This window comes from Balaenoptera acutorostrata, chromosome 18 (assembly GCF_949987535.1).
Source record: "Balaenoptera acutorostrata chromosome 18, mBalAcu1.1, whole genome shotgun sequence".
Taxonomy (NCBI): Eukaryota; Metazoa; Chordata; class Mammalia; order Artiodactyla; family Balaenopteridae; genus Balaenoptera; species Balaenoptera acutorostrata.
In genome coordinates this window covers 15,009,861-15,026,851 of record NC_080081.1, presented here as the reverse complement: position 1 = coordinate 15,026,851, position 16,991 = coordinate 15,009,861, and the positions used below count along the sequence as shown (strand labels likewise).

Below are 16,991 nucleotides of genomic sequence, written 5' to 3'. Positions count from 1 at the left end.
TTTCAGGGTATCATCTAATTCAAAATTACAATAAAATTACAAAGAATTTTGGCATAAAAGAAAATGAATATCTACAAATATTAAAATTTGAAGGCTGCAACTAAGGTGCTTAGAGGTAAATTTATAACTTTAAACATTTTTTTTAAAGGCCACAGAGAATACATGGGAAATCTCTGAATCTTCCTCTTAATTTCACTGTAAACTAAAAACTGCTGTAAGAAAAAAAAAACAGTCTTATTTAAAAAAACAAAAAGAAAGTATAAAACTCAAGGGTCTTAAAATCCATCTTAAAATAAAAGAACAGCATATTACACAAAATTATGTAAAAGAATGGAAAGTAAAAAGCAGACACTAATGAAATACAAGACTACCTTCTAAGGAGAAAAATTAATAAACCCAAAGCTTGGTTCTTTGAAAGGAAATATTTTAAAAAAAGGGGTGGGGGGATTACCATTAACGTGAATTAAAAGAGAATAACACAAGAGATATCACAGGCACTAAAAACAGGACATAATGAGCATTGTGCTCATAAACTTAAAAATACAATGCAAACAACAAATTTCTTGAAAAGCCACATACAAAGACTGACATAAAATGAAACAGAAAATCTGAATACGTCCATATCAATTTAAGAATCTGACTCCATAATATGAAAATTTCCCACCAAAAAAAGACTTTAGGTCTATAGGGCTTCACAAGTAGATTGTGAAAAAAGTTTTACCAAATTCTTCCAGGGAATTTGACTCCAGCATTATCATGATATAAAAACCACACAAACACATTAAAAGAAAAAAAATTACAATCCAAACTCTCTTAGAAACACTAAACAACATACCAATAAACTTAATCTAACAACATAAAAAAAGTAGTATTTCACAATCAAACTTGGCTAGGCAAGTCAGAAATCCACAGGGCCAGCTGTCACAAACGATAGGCTGGAACTCTTGGGCAGGAGCCAATGCTGTTATCCACAGGCAGAACTTCTTTCTATTCAGGGAAGCCTTAACTGTTAAGTCCTTTCAACAGACTGAATCAGGCCCACCAAGACTATCTAAGATAGCATTCCTTACTTAAAGTCAACTGATTATGCACTTTAATCATATTTATAAAATATCTGCACAGTAACACCTAGACTACTTTTTGACTGAATAACTGGAATACAGCCTGGTCAAATTGACACATAAAACTGACCATGGGAGTGCCCTGGTGGCCTAATGGTTAGGATTCCGGGCTTTCATTGCCCTGGCCCGGGCTCAATCCCTGGTCGGGGAACTGAGATCCCACAAGCCGCAAGGTGCAGCTAAAAAAAAAAAGACCATAACAAAAATATCCATTTCCCATGTCTTTTTATGAGGACTGCATAACTCTGATACCAAAACCTGGCAAAACATTTAAAGAAAAGCAAATTATGAACCAAGATGCCTCATGAACAACAGATACAAATATTCTTGACAAAACATTAACAAATTGCATACAATGATACGTAAAAAATATATATATGGTACACATTAGGACCAAGTGGAGTTTATTCTAGGAATATAAGGTTAATTTAACCTGCAAATATCAATCGGTATAATATACCACATTAAAAGATTAATGGTGAATAATATAATTATCTGAAGAAATGTAGAAAAACATTGGTCAAATTTTAACACCTATTCTTGATTTTAAAAACAGTAAAATTCTCAGGAATTTAGGAATTAAAGGAAACATTCAATCTACCTAAAAAATTGCAGTTAACATCATTCTTGATGGAAAAATATTAAAAGATTTTATCTTAAGAGTACAAGAATGTATTATCACCTTTTTTCAACATTGTACTCAAACCTCTAGCCACAGCAAGGAAATAAAACTAATAAATATTGGAAATGAGGAAGTAAAATTTATTAACAATTTTATTCACAGCTAACATGATTGTGGATATAGAAAATTCTACAAGATTAAAAAAGAAAAACCACGTCCAGGAAATGCAAAGTGGATTCACAAATAAATCAACTGTATTTCTATACACCAGCAACAAGCAATTGGAAAGTGATATTAAACACAATCCCATAAATACAATCAAAAGACACCAAATATTCAGGAATGAATTTAACCAAAAGATTATAAGATTTCTGTAACAACTACAAAACACTTCTAAAATTCAACATGACCTAAATAAGTAGAGATGTACCACAGACATAATTGACAGATTCAATAGTGTTAAACTCAGACACTCCTCAAATGGATCTATAGCTAAAAGAAAATATTAACCAAAATTCCAGCAGGCTTTCATTGAAAACAAATTAAAAGGCTTCTAAAATTTATACAGAAAAGTAAATGATCTAGAATGATCAAAACAATCTTAAGGAAGAAGTACAAAGTTAGAGGACTTAAACCAGAGGATTTCAAGTCTTACTAAAACGAACAGTAACTAAGACAGCAGTACTGGTACAAGGATAAACAGATCAATCGAACAAAATAAAGTATACAAACTCAGGCTTGCTCACATACAGTCAGATGATTTTTAATCAAGGTGCCAATTCAATCCATTAAAGTCTTTTAAACAAATGTGGCTAGAATAACTGGAAAAAACAGTCAGTAAGCATGCATGAAAAAGAGCTCAGTATCATTAATCATCAGGAAAATGCAAATTGACACCACAATGAGAGTAGTCATGCACAGAAAGACTTGAATCACAAAGACTGATAATACTAAGTGCTGCAAAAATTGCTAAGGTGTGGAACAACCAGAACTCCCATATATTGCTGGCGTGTGTGTAAAAATGGTGCAACTATCTTGAAAAACTTTATGGTAATTTTTTTTAAAGTTAACAAATGCCTACCTTATGACCCAACAATTCCACTTGTACATGGAGCTTGTATCATTCCTCTAAAATAGAGCTGAGAAGAATGATAACTTGTGTCCGTATAAACACTTCTCCAAGAAGGTTCACTGCTAAAAGCTATGAACAACACAAATATCCATCAACTGGAGAATGGATAAATAAATTGTGGTATCTTCATATAATGGAATGACTCAGAAAGGAAAAAGAAAGAAAACAACCACTGAAACAAGGAGCAACATGGATGGATCTTGAAAATCTTGAAAACACGTTAAGCAAAACAAGGCATCACAGCAAAACCTGTACTATGTTGATTCCATTTATATATGGAGCCCAAGAACAGGAAAACTGATTTATGTCGACAGAAATCTCGGATAACTGCGGGGGTGTGGAAACTGACTGCAGAGGGGCAAGAGAGACTTTCTGAGGTCACGGGAATGCTCTACATTTTGTCTTTTGTGGTAATCAAAGGGATGTAAACAATTATCAAAACTCATTAACCAAAAAAATGAAAAATTGCTTGTTTCATCGTACGTAAACTATACCTCAAAAAAATCAATAAATACGTTTTAAAAAACAAATTAAAAGACGGTCCAGTGGTTAGGACTCAGTGCTTTCACTGCTTGGGTATGGGTTCGATCCCTGGTGGGGGAACTAAGATGCTGCAAGCCCCACAGAGCAGCCAAATCATACAAAACAAAACAAAAAGACAAACAACAACAAGAAGAAAAAGAAAAACACAGCAACGACAGCCATGATGACACCAGAATCCAACTCCCGTACCTTCGGTTATGCTCAGGCAGGTGTTGGCAATGTGTAAAATACACAATCATAATTTCATGTGTTGATTACCTTGGGTGCACTGGGAAAGGCAGGCTGGGGGACACATGTGGGAGATAACGGTAACCAGCGGGGTGCCTGAGCCCCATGTGACATATCTCCTACAGGACGCTGCCCTTAGCTTCAGTGCTAGAGCTGCCCTATCTGCTTCCTAACTGGATGCAGAGAACAATCAGGGAAAACTAAATCAAAAGACCCAGAGAAAGAGTTGCAAGAAACAAAACTCACAAGCAGAGAGCAACCACAAGACAAATAGATTATAATTAATCACGCTCCACATCAGATTGAAGACATATATCCATGCATAAAATAGCAAGGACGAGGTTTTCATGAAAATGAAGGAAGTTCTCCAGCTCACCCGTTCTTCTTAATTTTATCAAGAAAACACATTGGTAGATAGAATTGAAGAAATATACTCAAGAAGAGCATATAGAGACTCTAAAGGTGCTCAACATGAGTAAATGTTTTGCCATTTTCCTCTCCCTAGGAACAACAGTCCATTTGATCATTCCTAAAGATACAACATGGCAGGGAGAGAAAGCACTGTGAAGGGCCACTATAGTTTTGTAATGGACATAGTCCGATTATGCTATAATGTAAAGTTCTACGCTCTGAATACCACCGCAAGGCTTGATAAAAATGGGGTCTTTATTTTTTTTTTTCTTTAGGTCTTAATTAGCTTCTGGTTAAACTATGAACGTTATCATTGGACCACACATGCTGGGACAGACAAAATGGAACACTTGGTTGCCAGCCTAGGAAGGTCCCCGCTGATTAACTGTCACCAGGCTGATGCTGGCACTGCTGATTTCTAAGTGTGCTAACTATCAAGCTGGAAAAACCCACCCGCCGTCTGATCTTTCATTAAAAAGAAAGGTAAACGGAGCATATGAGTGGGCTTGTGTGAAGCATATCACCTTAATCTCTGAAACCCGAGGGTCAAGTGTTTGTAAATATTTCCAGTAACCAATATCATCAATTCTCCTTTCTATTAAAAAGGAAACCCACTTTAACTTGGCAGTGTGCATGAATCTTTCTCTCTGGGACTAGCGTTTTCAGGGAGTATCCCATCCCTGCAAATTCCAAACTAAAACGCTTCTGTTGATTTTAAAAGCGGGAAAATGCTGTGATTCAGTTAAAGTGGATGAGTTTACTTTTAAAGAGTCTGAAAAACAGAGATCTTTCAAACAGGGCAAGGCAGCCTAACTAACAATCTCTTTTGTCCAATGGGGATTTGAGGGAGGGGGTGGGGAAAGGGTCAACACACCACAGAAATCTCAAAATGACAAAGTCATTGTTCAGTGAAAGAGGCTGGAATGCTTTCTACACACTTTCCCTGACATCTCTACACAATGAAATGCAAGGGTCAGTGGTACTGAGACAAGCAAAGGCAGTTCCACTCTTTGCTTCTATAAAAGCAAGTGACCCAACCCTATTATGCCCTGGTCTCAGGCTTGCTTTGTTCTCAATATCCAGATGCAGCAGCTTGTTCTTTTGCGCTCCCCCCTCTGGAAAGAAATGACTGAGAACACCTCCTTCACATTTTCTTTTTCTTGGGCATTTTCACTTCATAAAGCTTCAGTCAATGTGTTTTGTGTGTGGTGAGGAGGGAATGACACGTTCCATGGTGGTCCCCACCACTGCCAGCATTGGTGGCTCAAGTAGCCTCAGGATTAGCCCTTTGTGTCCATGAAAGGATATGAAAAGTCAGTTATTTAAGCTCAGCCAAGCTGCTGTGTTTTGTTTTGTTTTGTTTTTGGGTGGATTAGGGGTGTGTGAGGAGCAAAGGTTTTGCAATTCAGTTTTCCTCAGTAAATTACAGCATTTTGCTGTGTGCAAGCTTGCATGCTCACAGCAGTTCCCAAATTTTATTAATTAATATGCCTAAATCCAACCTTCCCAATCTTACTGGTCATGGTCGCTCACTCATTTTTCTACTGGAAGACTTCTTGAAAGTGGACATTTTAATGGAAAGAATTCTGGAATAATTCTGACTCCTTACTCAATGTTATCAGGGATCTTGAAGTTTCCGAAATTGTGTGGAAATAGTTAGTACTCAATGGTCTATTTAGAAAACAACTTTTTCTCCCCCTGTAAGTCTGCATTTGAAAGTGTGCGTTAAATTCTTCAGGATTACGAACCGAGAATCTTTGTGGCACACGCTCCTGTGGTGATATAGGTGGACCTGGAAACTGTCTGTAACAATTACTTTATTGTAACATAATGCTGTTATTGGACTATTTTTCCTAATTAAAAATATATGTTATTTCAAAAATAACTAGCCATTATTTAGCACTTAACATGTAGTTAGAATTTTATTGACTTCATTATGTCTTCCCAACAAACTTTATGAAGTTGGTAATATTTTCTCTATTTCACAGAGAAGGAACGTGTAGCTTTGTGGGAGAGAGAGAGAGAGCTAGGATTCAAGCTTGGAAAGGGAGGCTGCGGGGCTCCCCACTTCAGCACTCCTTAAAGCTACTGACATCACAGACGATTATCCCTTAACATATAATCAGTATATAATACAATAGCACAATCACACCACTAAAACATCAAGTTTTTCCTAGAGAACAAAGAACACTGGAAAAAACCATTTTCAGGGCTCTTACATCCTCAGGTAGAATCACATCAAATATACCACATCAATTGGCTTTTTTTTAATGTTGACTTCCTTCTTCCTTTGGAATGATGAACAGCTCCAATTTGGCCAATAACTATAATTCAACTGGACAGGCAACATATCTGGTAACTATAAGAGTCAAACTAATGGTGTACAAACTTGTAATTCTCCTGTTAGGATATGGGGATAATAATGCCATCACCTGAGGGGATGGACTGTCCTGCAGTGTGGATCCCCTATTAAGAATCCAGGGTTTTCATTAGAAACACAAGGCATTGCTACTTGGATGTCCCAAAGATAAACTTGGACAAGCCAGTGCCTCATCTTGTCTTCCCTATGTTGGCAAAATCCTATCCTTCTGGTGGTCTCTTCTTCCTCTCTGTAGACTTCTATCCAACACTCCAAACCAAATTCCTGTGCTTGAGACACAAGTTACCCTGTGATCTGTCCCACTGGGCCTCTCCATCTTTACCTCCTTCGATGACTGACCCCCAAGCTTCACAATCCAGCTATCTACAGTATGCTGGCCCCCGCCTACATCCTACACTCTCCTGGGCTCCCTGCCATTTCTGCATCCTCCATCTCTACATGAGGTTCAGGAATCAACGGGAAGCCACCCCCAGTCTCTCCAGGCAGCGTTACAGAAGATGCCCCCTTAACTGCTACAATCTGAATATTTAGTCAACTCTAGAATAATACAAAATCTTAATGTTTTGGTATAATTTAACAGCACAAACAGGTATCATGTCAAGAGCTCCTCTTGTATAAATCACATCTGTAATGCATCATCTACAATTTCTAAAACACTTCTGAAACTCTCAGCACAGAATTCTCCTATATTTCTCCAATTCATCCCTCCCCCCCACTCATCTGTTGTCTCATCGACACCTTTTTTATTTAAGTGACGCCTTTATTAATTCCTTCCAAAGTATCCAACTTGCCAGACAAACAACTCTTCCATTTGGAATCCAGAGATTTACAGTTAAGATGATACAACAAGGGCAAGTAGCATGAACAAGTTTAGGAAGAGTCACAATGGATTTGGAAGAAACATAACGAGGTTGAGGACTGGAGCAGAGAGTGTAGGCACCCCGGAGGCAGACACCGGAAGCATATGTTACAGAGGAAATGGAGAGATGATGTGATGTAGGAGGAGGTGAAAATGAAGAAATGGATTAACCGAAAAAGAGCAGTTGCTGAATCTGCCGTCCCATCTAGAGGCAATCAGCCTCCTGTTACAGGGTCTCTTCTTTTCTGTAAGGGATGGACATTATTTTATTGCAGAATAGAGTGGTCAAGAAAAGCTTCATTAATGTGGAAGAGAGACTTTTTCTGGTCCCTTAAAAACTGAAGCATTGAGAGGGTCCATTTGAGAATGGGCTAAAGATGCACAAACGCAAACACACACACACACACACACACACACACACACACACACACACACACACACACACACACACACACACACACACACACACACACACACACACACACACACACACACACACACACACACACACACACACACACACACACCAGTAGATCAACAGCCAGTCCATCAGGCATGTAAACTTTCTTTCCAGGAACTGCAGGGAGATTAGATTTAAGGACTAGGAAAGTTCAATTTTACTCTCTAGGCCTGGGCTCCTTCATAACATAAATCACTGGCAAAGAAAGCGAAACAAATCTATTTAGCTGTGTGTTCCAAGATGGAACTGCACCGTGGGAAAAGGGTGTGAGTCCCGCTCCAGTGTCGGGTGCTCCACGGCCAGGCTCAGAGGATCCTGGAAGCCGATGACCCCTTCCCTTCAAGGGTCTCACCCTTTTATGATATATTAGTCTGCATCTCAGTGAAAAAGCAAACTTAACTTCTGAAATAAGCAATTATTTGGGCATTTGAAGCAAAAATGATAAAGGTATCTGATCTTAGAGGATCGTGGGCAGGTTAATCTATGCAACACAGTACTCATAGGGAAAGACAGAAGAAACAAAGAAATAACACAAAGCAGGTGTTTTGTATAATTACAAAATATTAAATGAATTATCTGAGATTTCATTTTAGGGAACGAGAAAGAACTAGATGAGAAAAAGCATATGGAATAAATACTTTAGAATGAAAATAAAAATGGAAATGATCAAAGTATATTTCAAGGTTTATCAAATATACCCAAGGATGAGCAGAGTCATCAAAAATGAGTTTGTGGGACTTCCCTGGTGGTCCAGTGGGTAAGACTCTGCGCTCCCAATGCAGGTGGCCTGGGTTCAATCCCTGGTCAGGGAACTAGATCCCGCATGCATGCCGCAACTAAGAGTTCACATGCCCCAGCTAAGAGCCTGCATAACGCAGTGAAGATCCCGCGAGCCACAACTAAGATCCGGAGCAGCCTAAATAAATAAATAAATAATTTTAAAAAAAATGAGTTTGAACACACTTGGCACTACCTACATCCTTTAAAACAAACCAGAACTGAAAAACCCCCTTCAAGGCCCTTGCCAATACCACTCTCAGCTGGTGACAGACAGAAAAGACTGTTGCCCATTGGGACGAGGCTTCCAGAAGCCCCTCCTGCCCCACCATCCACAGAGGCTGTTTCCTCTCACCTGGGATCAAAGGTCGCTTTCTAGAAGCCACGCCCACCTCCTGGACCAGGCTCCCTTACTACCTCCAGCCCCACACCCAGTTAGCCCTCCAGGACTTCCTCCAGGGCGCTGCCACAGTTAGGATTCCAAAGGCGGCAAGGGGTGAATCTCTGGGTGTCTCCCTCCCCTTGGGGGCCTGGAGGGGAGGATTCCTGCCTGACTCACCCCTGGACTTCAGGGCCTCAACGCTAATCCCTGTTTGTTGAGGGGAAGGAGGGACAGAGGAAAATATTACCCACCACACACCCCCAACCCCAAAACTAAACACCCAACCAGCAACTCCTCCGCAGACCCTACATTCCGGATGGGCCTCTCTCTGGTTTTACTCAAACTCCTTCCAGGAGTAGCCTGCCTTCACTTCAGCTTCCTCCACGCCTCCTCCATTCTCAGCCCTTTGCCATGGGGCCTCCTCACATCTGAAACCTGCTCTTCTGGTCACCAGACGCCCTGATTCCAAATCAACCAACAACTTTCCAGGGACTTACCTTCTCCTTTGCGTTGAACAGGCCTGTCCTTCCTAGGTTCCCCAACCTATTTCCTCCTCTCTTCCTTGCTGTTCATTGTGTGTCTCCTCTGCTTCCCATCTCTCTCTGCTTTCTCTCTGAATATAAAGGTTTCCATAAGGATCTTTGCTCCTGAAATGCTTCACTCTCGCTCTGGGCAATCTTATCCATTTTCACAGATTCAGCTTTTACCTGCTCAGTAAAGAATACACAGGTGCCAAACTCATCCCAGCTCTCTCTTTCAAACACCAGACTCCTACTTCCAATTAAGTACAGCATGCTTCCACCTGGAGGTCCAAAAATGTCAAGGAAGATCTGGGTGTGGAAATCAGATCTGTCTCACACTAAAGCCTTATCCAGTCTCCTATCCAGTATACTCCTGTTGTAACTTAGCACACCGCACAGTACTTGCTGACTTTTCGATCTGTCTCTCCCAGGAGAGTGTGCCTCAAGGAAGACGGGAATTAGATTTCATTCAACTCCACATCCCCAAGCCTTGCATGGTGCCTAGCACACGCACACACTCAAATGAACGCCTGTCCGATGAACGAAGACAAAGGCTTTACCTTTTCCATCCCCACATCCCTAGCACATAATAGAAGCCCGATAAAAGACTGCAGCAAACAATCCAAAAATGAAGACATGTTGTGGGAAAGAGAAATACTGAACGAATTACAAATCTACACATCACAAATATGCAATGGAAATAATTCGTTTGAGAGGAACTTCAAGATTTTCCATTGTATTTCTAGTTGCAAATACATTCACGAAACAATACAACTGCCCAGCAAATATTACAAATTTACTGTATTATTAAAATGATCATTAAGAATTAATTTAATCCTTAATAAAATTAAATTTTCAATTTAAATACTACTGAAACATAAATATTATGTATGTATGGTACCATTATTCATTAAATCAATCACTGTTTTAAGAAAGTGAGAGGCTATATTTATGTTGCTGGTATTTACGCTGTGACATTAGGAAGTCAAGTCATACACCTAAGAATGTGAATTTTAAGTGACCACATTTTGTTTGTTTGTTTATGTTGATTCAAATACATTATGTTTTGAAGGCCAAAGTCCTATTCAAAGAATTCTCCCTCATTGATTTCTCACATACAAGGTTTATATGGCCTTTATACTTTGTATTTCAATCCCTATTTTCATAAAGATATTTAGTTTTCATGAGTGAAGAACCATGTTCGGGATTGACAGATGACTTGGTTTTTAAAATATTGTTAATACTCAAAGCTGTTATGATTTTTGAAAAAGCAAACAAACAAAATGTGTCTGAACAACACTTTCATAAGCCAGATGCGCACTGCCAGCCATTGGCTAACTTATCTGATAAGCCCAAGGCAACCCTGAGACAACCTGCAGACTGTTGTTATTTTGTATAAATTATTTATTTCCTATGATATGTTAAAAAAAATTTCCCTCATTTCTGGCCTACGCTTCCAAAATGCCTCGTCAGTCAAAAATTGGTCTCTCTTCATTCGCTCGTGTTCCATGCCTCTGTCAGCTCAGGTTCCCAAATCCCACACGTTAACCCCACTGTTCCTCTGGAATTCTCACTGGAATGTTGCACAATAGTAAATTACACTCATTTCAAAATGAGCTGTGTCACTGTTTCCCATCAGCATGGGTATGAATCACTAAATGAAACCAAAAACAAAACAAAGAGCAAACAAAACCCCACCAATGTTCACACAAATACAAATCATTTGTTGAAGTCCAAGGGACAAAGTTAAGTAAATACCTTCCATGTGGCCAGCGAACTTGCTCACATTTTAAACAGAATTTTCTCATCTCAGTCACTCTGTTAGTGGAATAATAAAATCTGACTTCTGACTTCCTTCATGGGACTATACCCCCTCCCCCATTATGAGGGCTCTGTCTCAGCTCCCTTTCTTCAATCCATCAGCATCAGACTTAACTGGAGAAACAATTATGTTCTAGGCCAATGGTCCATATTTCTGAACTCTTACTTACAAAACCAACAAAATTATCATTGTGTTACAGATAAAGTAATGAAACACGCATGCTATGGATGAAAAAGTTACCATGGATAAGTGTAATGACATTATTTCTGTATCTGTTTGATTTTAATTCTCCTGAAAAGTATTATCACATGCTTATCTTCAGTAAGAAACAAACATTAAACATGTCAGTGTTGGTTTTAATATTCTGAAAAGTGGAAAGATACCTAAGCTTTGAATGTTGATTTGCATTCTATTTGTTACTATAAATCCTGCCAAGTTCTTTCTGGCTCAAGAATAAGAGATGACATGTAGATCAGGCAGGACCACAAGATCAAACCAAGGTTAACTTCTTGATACGGAAATTCCCAACCCTTTCTAAAGTCAGCTGTTGGGTTTAGAAGGACTCATGTTCTGTGAACTTCCCTAAGCAGAGGAAGAGCTGCTAGTCATTAGGATTCTGACCCTAAGAATCAGATGAGAGACATTAAAACCCAGGGTCTCCTGATGTCAGCGGCCCGTTTTGCTAATGACATTAAAATCAAAGGCACACAAGAAATTTTCTATCTCAATTCTGAAAGGGGATGACAAAACTCTTCAGAGAAGCTGATGGGCCAGACAAGAGACCTAAAAGTCGCTTCCATTTCAGATTCCTATGCACTTGAGAGGGTGTTATTGTTAACAAAGATAATATTCAGGATACCTTTTATCCTGACTTTTTAAATTAGAGGACTGAGTCCAAGTGGATAAAATTTCCTTAAAAAAAAATTAACTCCTTAAAAAAAAAAAATAGATCCACCTCTTAAGCAAAGCCATAAGGTGAGTCAAGCTGATTGTCATTTTGACCTTCCTTTGCTTTAATTCGGGAGCCTATTTAGAAATGTAACGAGCAACCCTCTTCATTCGGTTCAGCTCAGCTAGCAGAGCTAATAGGCTTCTAATTAATTTCCAGAAGATTGCTGTTATAACTAACAGGTTTTAAACATTTGGTTGATTGGGGAAAATGAATTGAATATAATGTATTTGATTTGGAAAATTAGTTTTCATTCTATGTGCTTACCATAATAGTGTTTATTTTAAGTTTACATGATTCCATTAAGAGTCCCAGATCACCACTGGGTTCTTTTCGTCTTTACAGTGTCCTATCCAAATTCAAAAAAAGAAGGAAAAAAAATCAATTTACATTTTGATTTTTGTTGGCCTTTCTTTGAGGGCAGGTTAACTTCATTTTTGTGGCTTTAATAAAAATCTTTGCTTGCTAATATAGCAACAGGTCCAAATACTTCAAAATGATCCCAGTGATACCTCGTCAAAACCCCACTCATTGAATGCAAATCCTCTGGAGGAAGGCTTCTGCACACAAAGTAAGATGAACCGGTTACTGCATCGTTTATTAAGTTTCACCTGATTCCTCCCGACAACCATTTAAACAATGAATGTTGGGAAATGTCTCTCAAAGAATCAACAACAATGGCAGGGATCAGGGCTTTTATATTTAACTAATACTATCTTTTAAAGGAGAAAATATTTCTTCCTGAAGGGATTATGGGAGCCTTCTTAAAGACACCTGCAAACAAAATAAGTGACAATAGACCTTTATCATAATTGATAACTGAGTCATCCTTTATACAAAAACTCCTTTCTTGAAGACAATAATATTGAGATTTACTATTGCAATTAGATTCAAGAAATCAGCTAATTGGAACTACTGGTATTTACGTTTCACCAAGATTAAGTTAGACCCTTGTCCCTCGGGTTAAAAAGAAGAACAGTAAGACTCTGCCTCTAAATCACAGCTTACTTCACATTGGTAAACAGTGGAGGCCTCTGCCCATAGTCTACATTCATTGGCACATTTCTTTGTGACTAACAGGAATGGCTAGAATAATCTCAGGCCTATTACTGATATTTCTGACATAGCTGATTTTCCAAATTAAGTATCTGTGGCTCCTTTTATAAAAATGGCTCCAGGAGAGACCCTAAGTTTTGACTTAAAGAGCACTTGAGCATTGAAATAAAAAATGGGGGCATGGGGAGCATCAAGCCATAACCGCAGCATTTCTCCTTCCTGGTCTCGAAATGGGTTCATGTTAACTGGCACTTAGGGAAAGTGAAAAGGCTTCAAACTTAGGAAGTATCAATATTAGCAGCAGCAGCTGGGATTTTAGAAAATATACACCTTCTGATAAATGCTTTTGATGTCCGAAACACTTGGAAATGAAAAAGAAAGTCCCCTCAGCCTGAATCACTTAAAAGTAGACAGAATTAAACAACAGAGAAAAACAGCCCAAACGCACAACGGTACTCAATGAGATTAGAGCTCAGATGACCTAACACCATTCTTTAGAAACTCCAAGTCCACAGACAAAACAAAGGCTGTGTAGAAGGTATTTCTGTGGGATTGAAGGTTTGTTTTTTTAAAGACACCTTAAGACAGAGCAATCAATGTGTTAAAAGAAAAGCTGTCTACAAAAACAAAAAAGACATCTTCTGAGATGACTTTGATCCCTTACTCAAATTATTGGCTTAAAGGTACTTGCTTTTAAAGGCTTTGTATCTTCCATAACTGCTCTCTATTGTCCTTGTTAAAGTATTATTTTCACATTATTACTAATCTTTTCTTTGTAAGTAACCACACCTGGCTTTATACAAAAAAAAAAAAAAACGGTGCAGTAAATATCTGTCCTTTGTGGTAATCCGATGCATAATTTAGTTAATCTAGGCTACCATGAGAGGTGATTGTTTCTCTGTTGTGAAATGTGCTCACTCACAGTAAAGGGAATCCACGCCAGATACCTGAACGGCAGCAGGAGAACCACTTACCAAGCATGTCGCTGCTTCAAGCCAACCTTGACTGTGTAGCCACTCCTACAGCAGGTGTCACTCATGTTAACTCAGCCTCCCGATCACAACCACACCTTTCTCTTACAAACATGGCCTTTTACTTAATTAAGATAACACAGTCAGGCTGAAAGGCCCATCTCAGTCCCTGTGAAAAGGCCTTGAAAAACAGGCACTTTGCTTTGCGCTGTGAGAACTCTGATATGACTGTTACGTTACCTGGATGAAATCAAGAAATGTCAGGGGCAGCAAGTCATCCATATGCCCAATGTCTTTGGAGAAACGATTCAAAATTCTTCCTGCAAGAACAGGATATGAGAAATTACTCATTTCCCCAGACAGGCCCTTTAAGAGAAACAATTCATAAACAAATCAAAACAATATTTTAAATGCATATGCATTTAATATATTATAGATTCATATGAAATAAGCCAATGTCAGTGGTAAAGAAAAAAAATAGACGTTACCTAAAGAGATATTAAAATACCAATGGCACTGAGTGGGCAGTTGAAATTTTTGGCCCTTATTTTTAAAGGTGGGGGGGAGAGGATCTTGTGGAAGTATCAGGAAGGGTTGGTGGATTTTAGAATGTTTCGTCCTTTTACATCCATCCTAGTTAAGACTTCAAGTGCTAGAGGCAGTAAACAATTTAAAATTCATAAATTACTCCTAATCGTTACACTAACTTTGATTTATCAGAATTAATTTTGCTAAGTGATACTTTTAAAAAAAAGAAAACTAATTACAACCTCTCTGCAATTTTTTAATCCCCAGGATGGTGCATAGCACCTTACATTTTGGGAAATTTGGGATTCTTCCAATTTCCAAGCTGTGCGATAACTACCAGGGCAATAAGTTGTTGTTTTCAGAGGCACACCAAGTGTGAAGAACACACGACTCATGCTTAAGCATCCAAGAAGACCAGAGGGATGGAAGCAGGAAAACAAATATTACTTGATGACTAAAAGATCATTTCTTATTGCTTTTATTTCCCTTCTCAAAATTCACCAAAACAGTATACTCTGAAGGCTGCAGGATTGGAAGATGAGAACTAATTTGTAATAAATATCTGGTCTGTTTAATGATTAAATTCAAAGGCACTGAAGTAACAACACACGCAGGCACGCACACAACCTACTTTGGGGTAGCAACTCCTGAGAAATGTGTTTATCTAGGCCGCTGAATTTCTTTCGTAATGAAGGCTCCAGGAAGCCAGGCTGCAGGTGAGATGTGGGACCTCTAGGTGCTCTTCCTGACCTCTGTCAGAGGCGACTTCCTCCCGAGGCCCTCCACACCAAGCCCCAGCTGGACCCTGAATGAGCAGAGGCTGGGCGCTGAGGTTCCGCTGCCGGGCTGGGCCGGCTGGGCCGCCCTCCACAGGGCGCCTGGCTCACCGGAAGCACAGGGTGCGCCCAAGCCGGGAGCTGCAGACATTGGAGGCTTTCGCCCTTGGCCAGGCCAGGCCGTTACAGGCCGGGCCTCAATTCTCCTGTCTCAGGCTTAGGAAATACAGACTCCGGAAACTGACTTTTAGTGACACCTTTGGAGGACCAGGGACAAATTTTCGGAGCCTCTAGGAATGCCTGCTTTAGAAGGTGATTCTCAGGATTAAATGGGCTCGTGCAGGTGAAAGAAGCCAGTCACAATGCCCGGTGAGTTAACAGGTCTCAACCACCAAGGTGAGATGATGACTATTCCCCCCAGGTTCTGCAGCATCATGTCACCTGGGAAAGTCTACCAGACACTGTAGGAAGGTCCACTTGTTAAAATGCACTTGCTGATTCAGGAGTGCTGGGGGGAGCTAGAGAGTCTGCATTTCTTCCCAGCTGTCAGGTGACCCCCTTTCTGCTATTTCCCAGATCACACTTCGAGGGGCAAGAAGATGGGAATCATTTAATCAATTCTGCTTTAGGAACATTAAAATCAGATGTGCAATTTCCCCACATATTCTTATGCATATTGTGGCCCATTTAGTTATTTTTTACCTTCTCAAAGCAGCAATGCCCAAATAAGGAATATACATGTCAAAAAATGTTAAAGACATAGTTTAAATTCTTGTGATTTCTTCAATGGAAAAATACAACTTTTTAACGTAGGCAGAATTTGGAAACAAGTACAATTTGTCTTAGAAAGTGTTAAAAGAGATATTGGCTACTCAGGGATGCACAGTATGTGTCAACCACCCCTTTACCATTCACCAGATGTGGGAGTCATAATGTCTGAGAGACCAAGGGTTGGCAAAGAGTATAAAATACAAGCAAAGCAAAAACAATGAGAAAAACCCATCTCCCCTCGTAGCAACTACAGAAACTGAACAGAATGTCAAAGATCATCAAAAAACTAAACTCTCATTCACCAATGAGCTAAGTATAGAAAATGTGAGATCAAAAAGTTCAATAGTTACTTCTTCTTATTCTTCTTTTTATTTATTTATTTGTTTTTTTGGTGGGGGTTGCTGCCTTGGGTCTTCATTGCTGCGCAAGGGCTTTCTCTAGTTGTGGTGAGCGGGGGCTACTCTTCGTTGTGGTGCGTGGGCTTCTCTTTGCAGTGGCTTCTCTTCTTGTAGAGTACAGGCTCTAGGCGCGTGGGCTTCAGTACTTGCAGCACGCGGGCTCAGTAGTTGTGGCGCATGGGCTTAGTTGCTCCAGGGCATGTGGAATCTTCCCAAACCAGGGATCGAACCCATGTCTCCTGCATTGGCAGGTGGATTCTTAACCACTGCGCCACCAGGGAAGT

General features: G+C 39.5%; 1 protein-coding gene across 9 annotated transcripts in view; it reads right to left on the bottom strand.

The window, feature by feature from the left end:
- Nucleotides 1–16,991, bottom strand: part of ABCC4 (ATP binding cassette subfamily C member 4) — a 222,594-nt gene that overhangs the window by 54,797 nt on the left and 150,806 nt on the right. For all 9 annotated transcript variants that reach the window (XM_057532602.1, XM_007196842.3, XM_007196848.3 and 6 more), the window contains one exon: nucleotides 14,475–14,554. In XM_057532602.1, coding sequence (XP_057388585.1) covers nucleotides 14,475–14,554 — 80 coding nt within the window. The remainder of the gene's footprint in view (nucleotides 1–14,474; nucleotides 14,555–16,991) is intronic.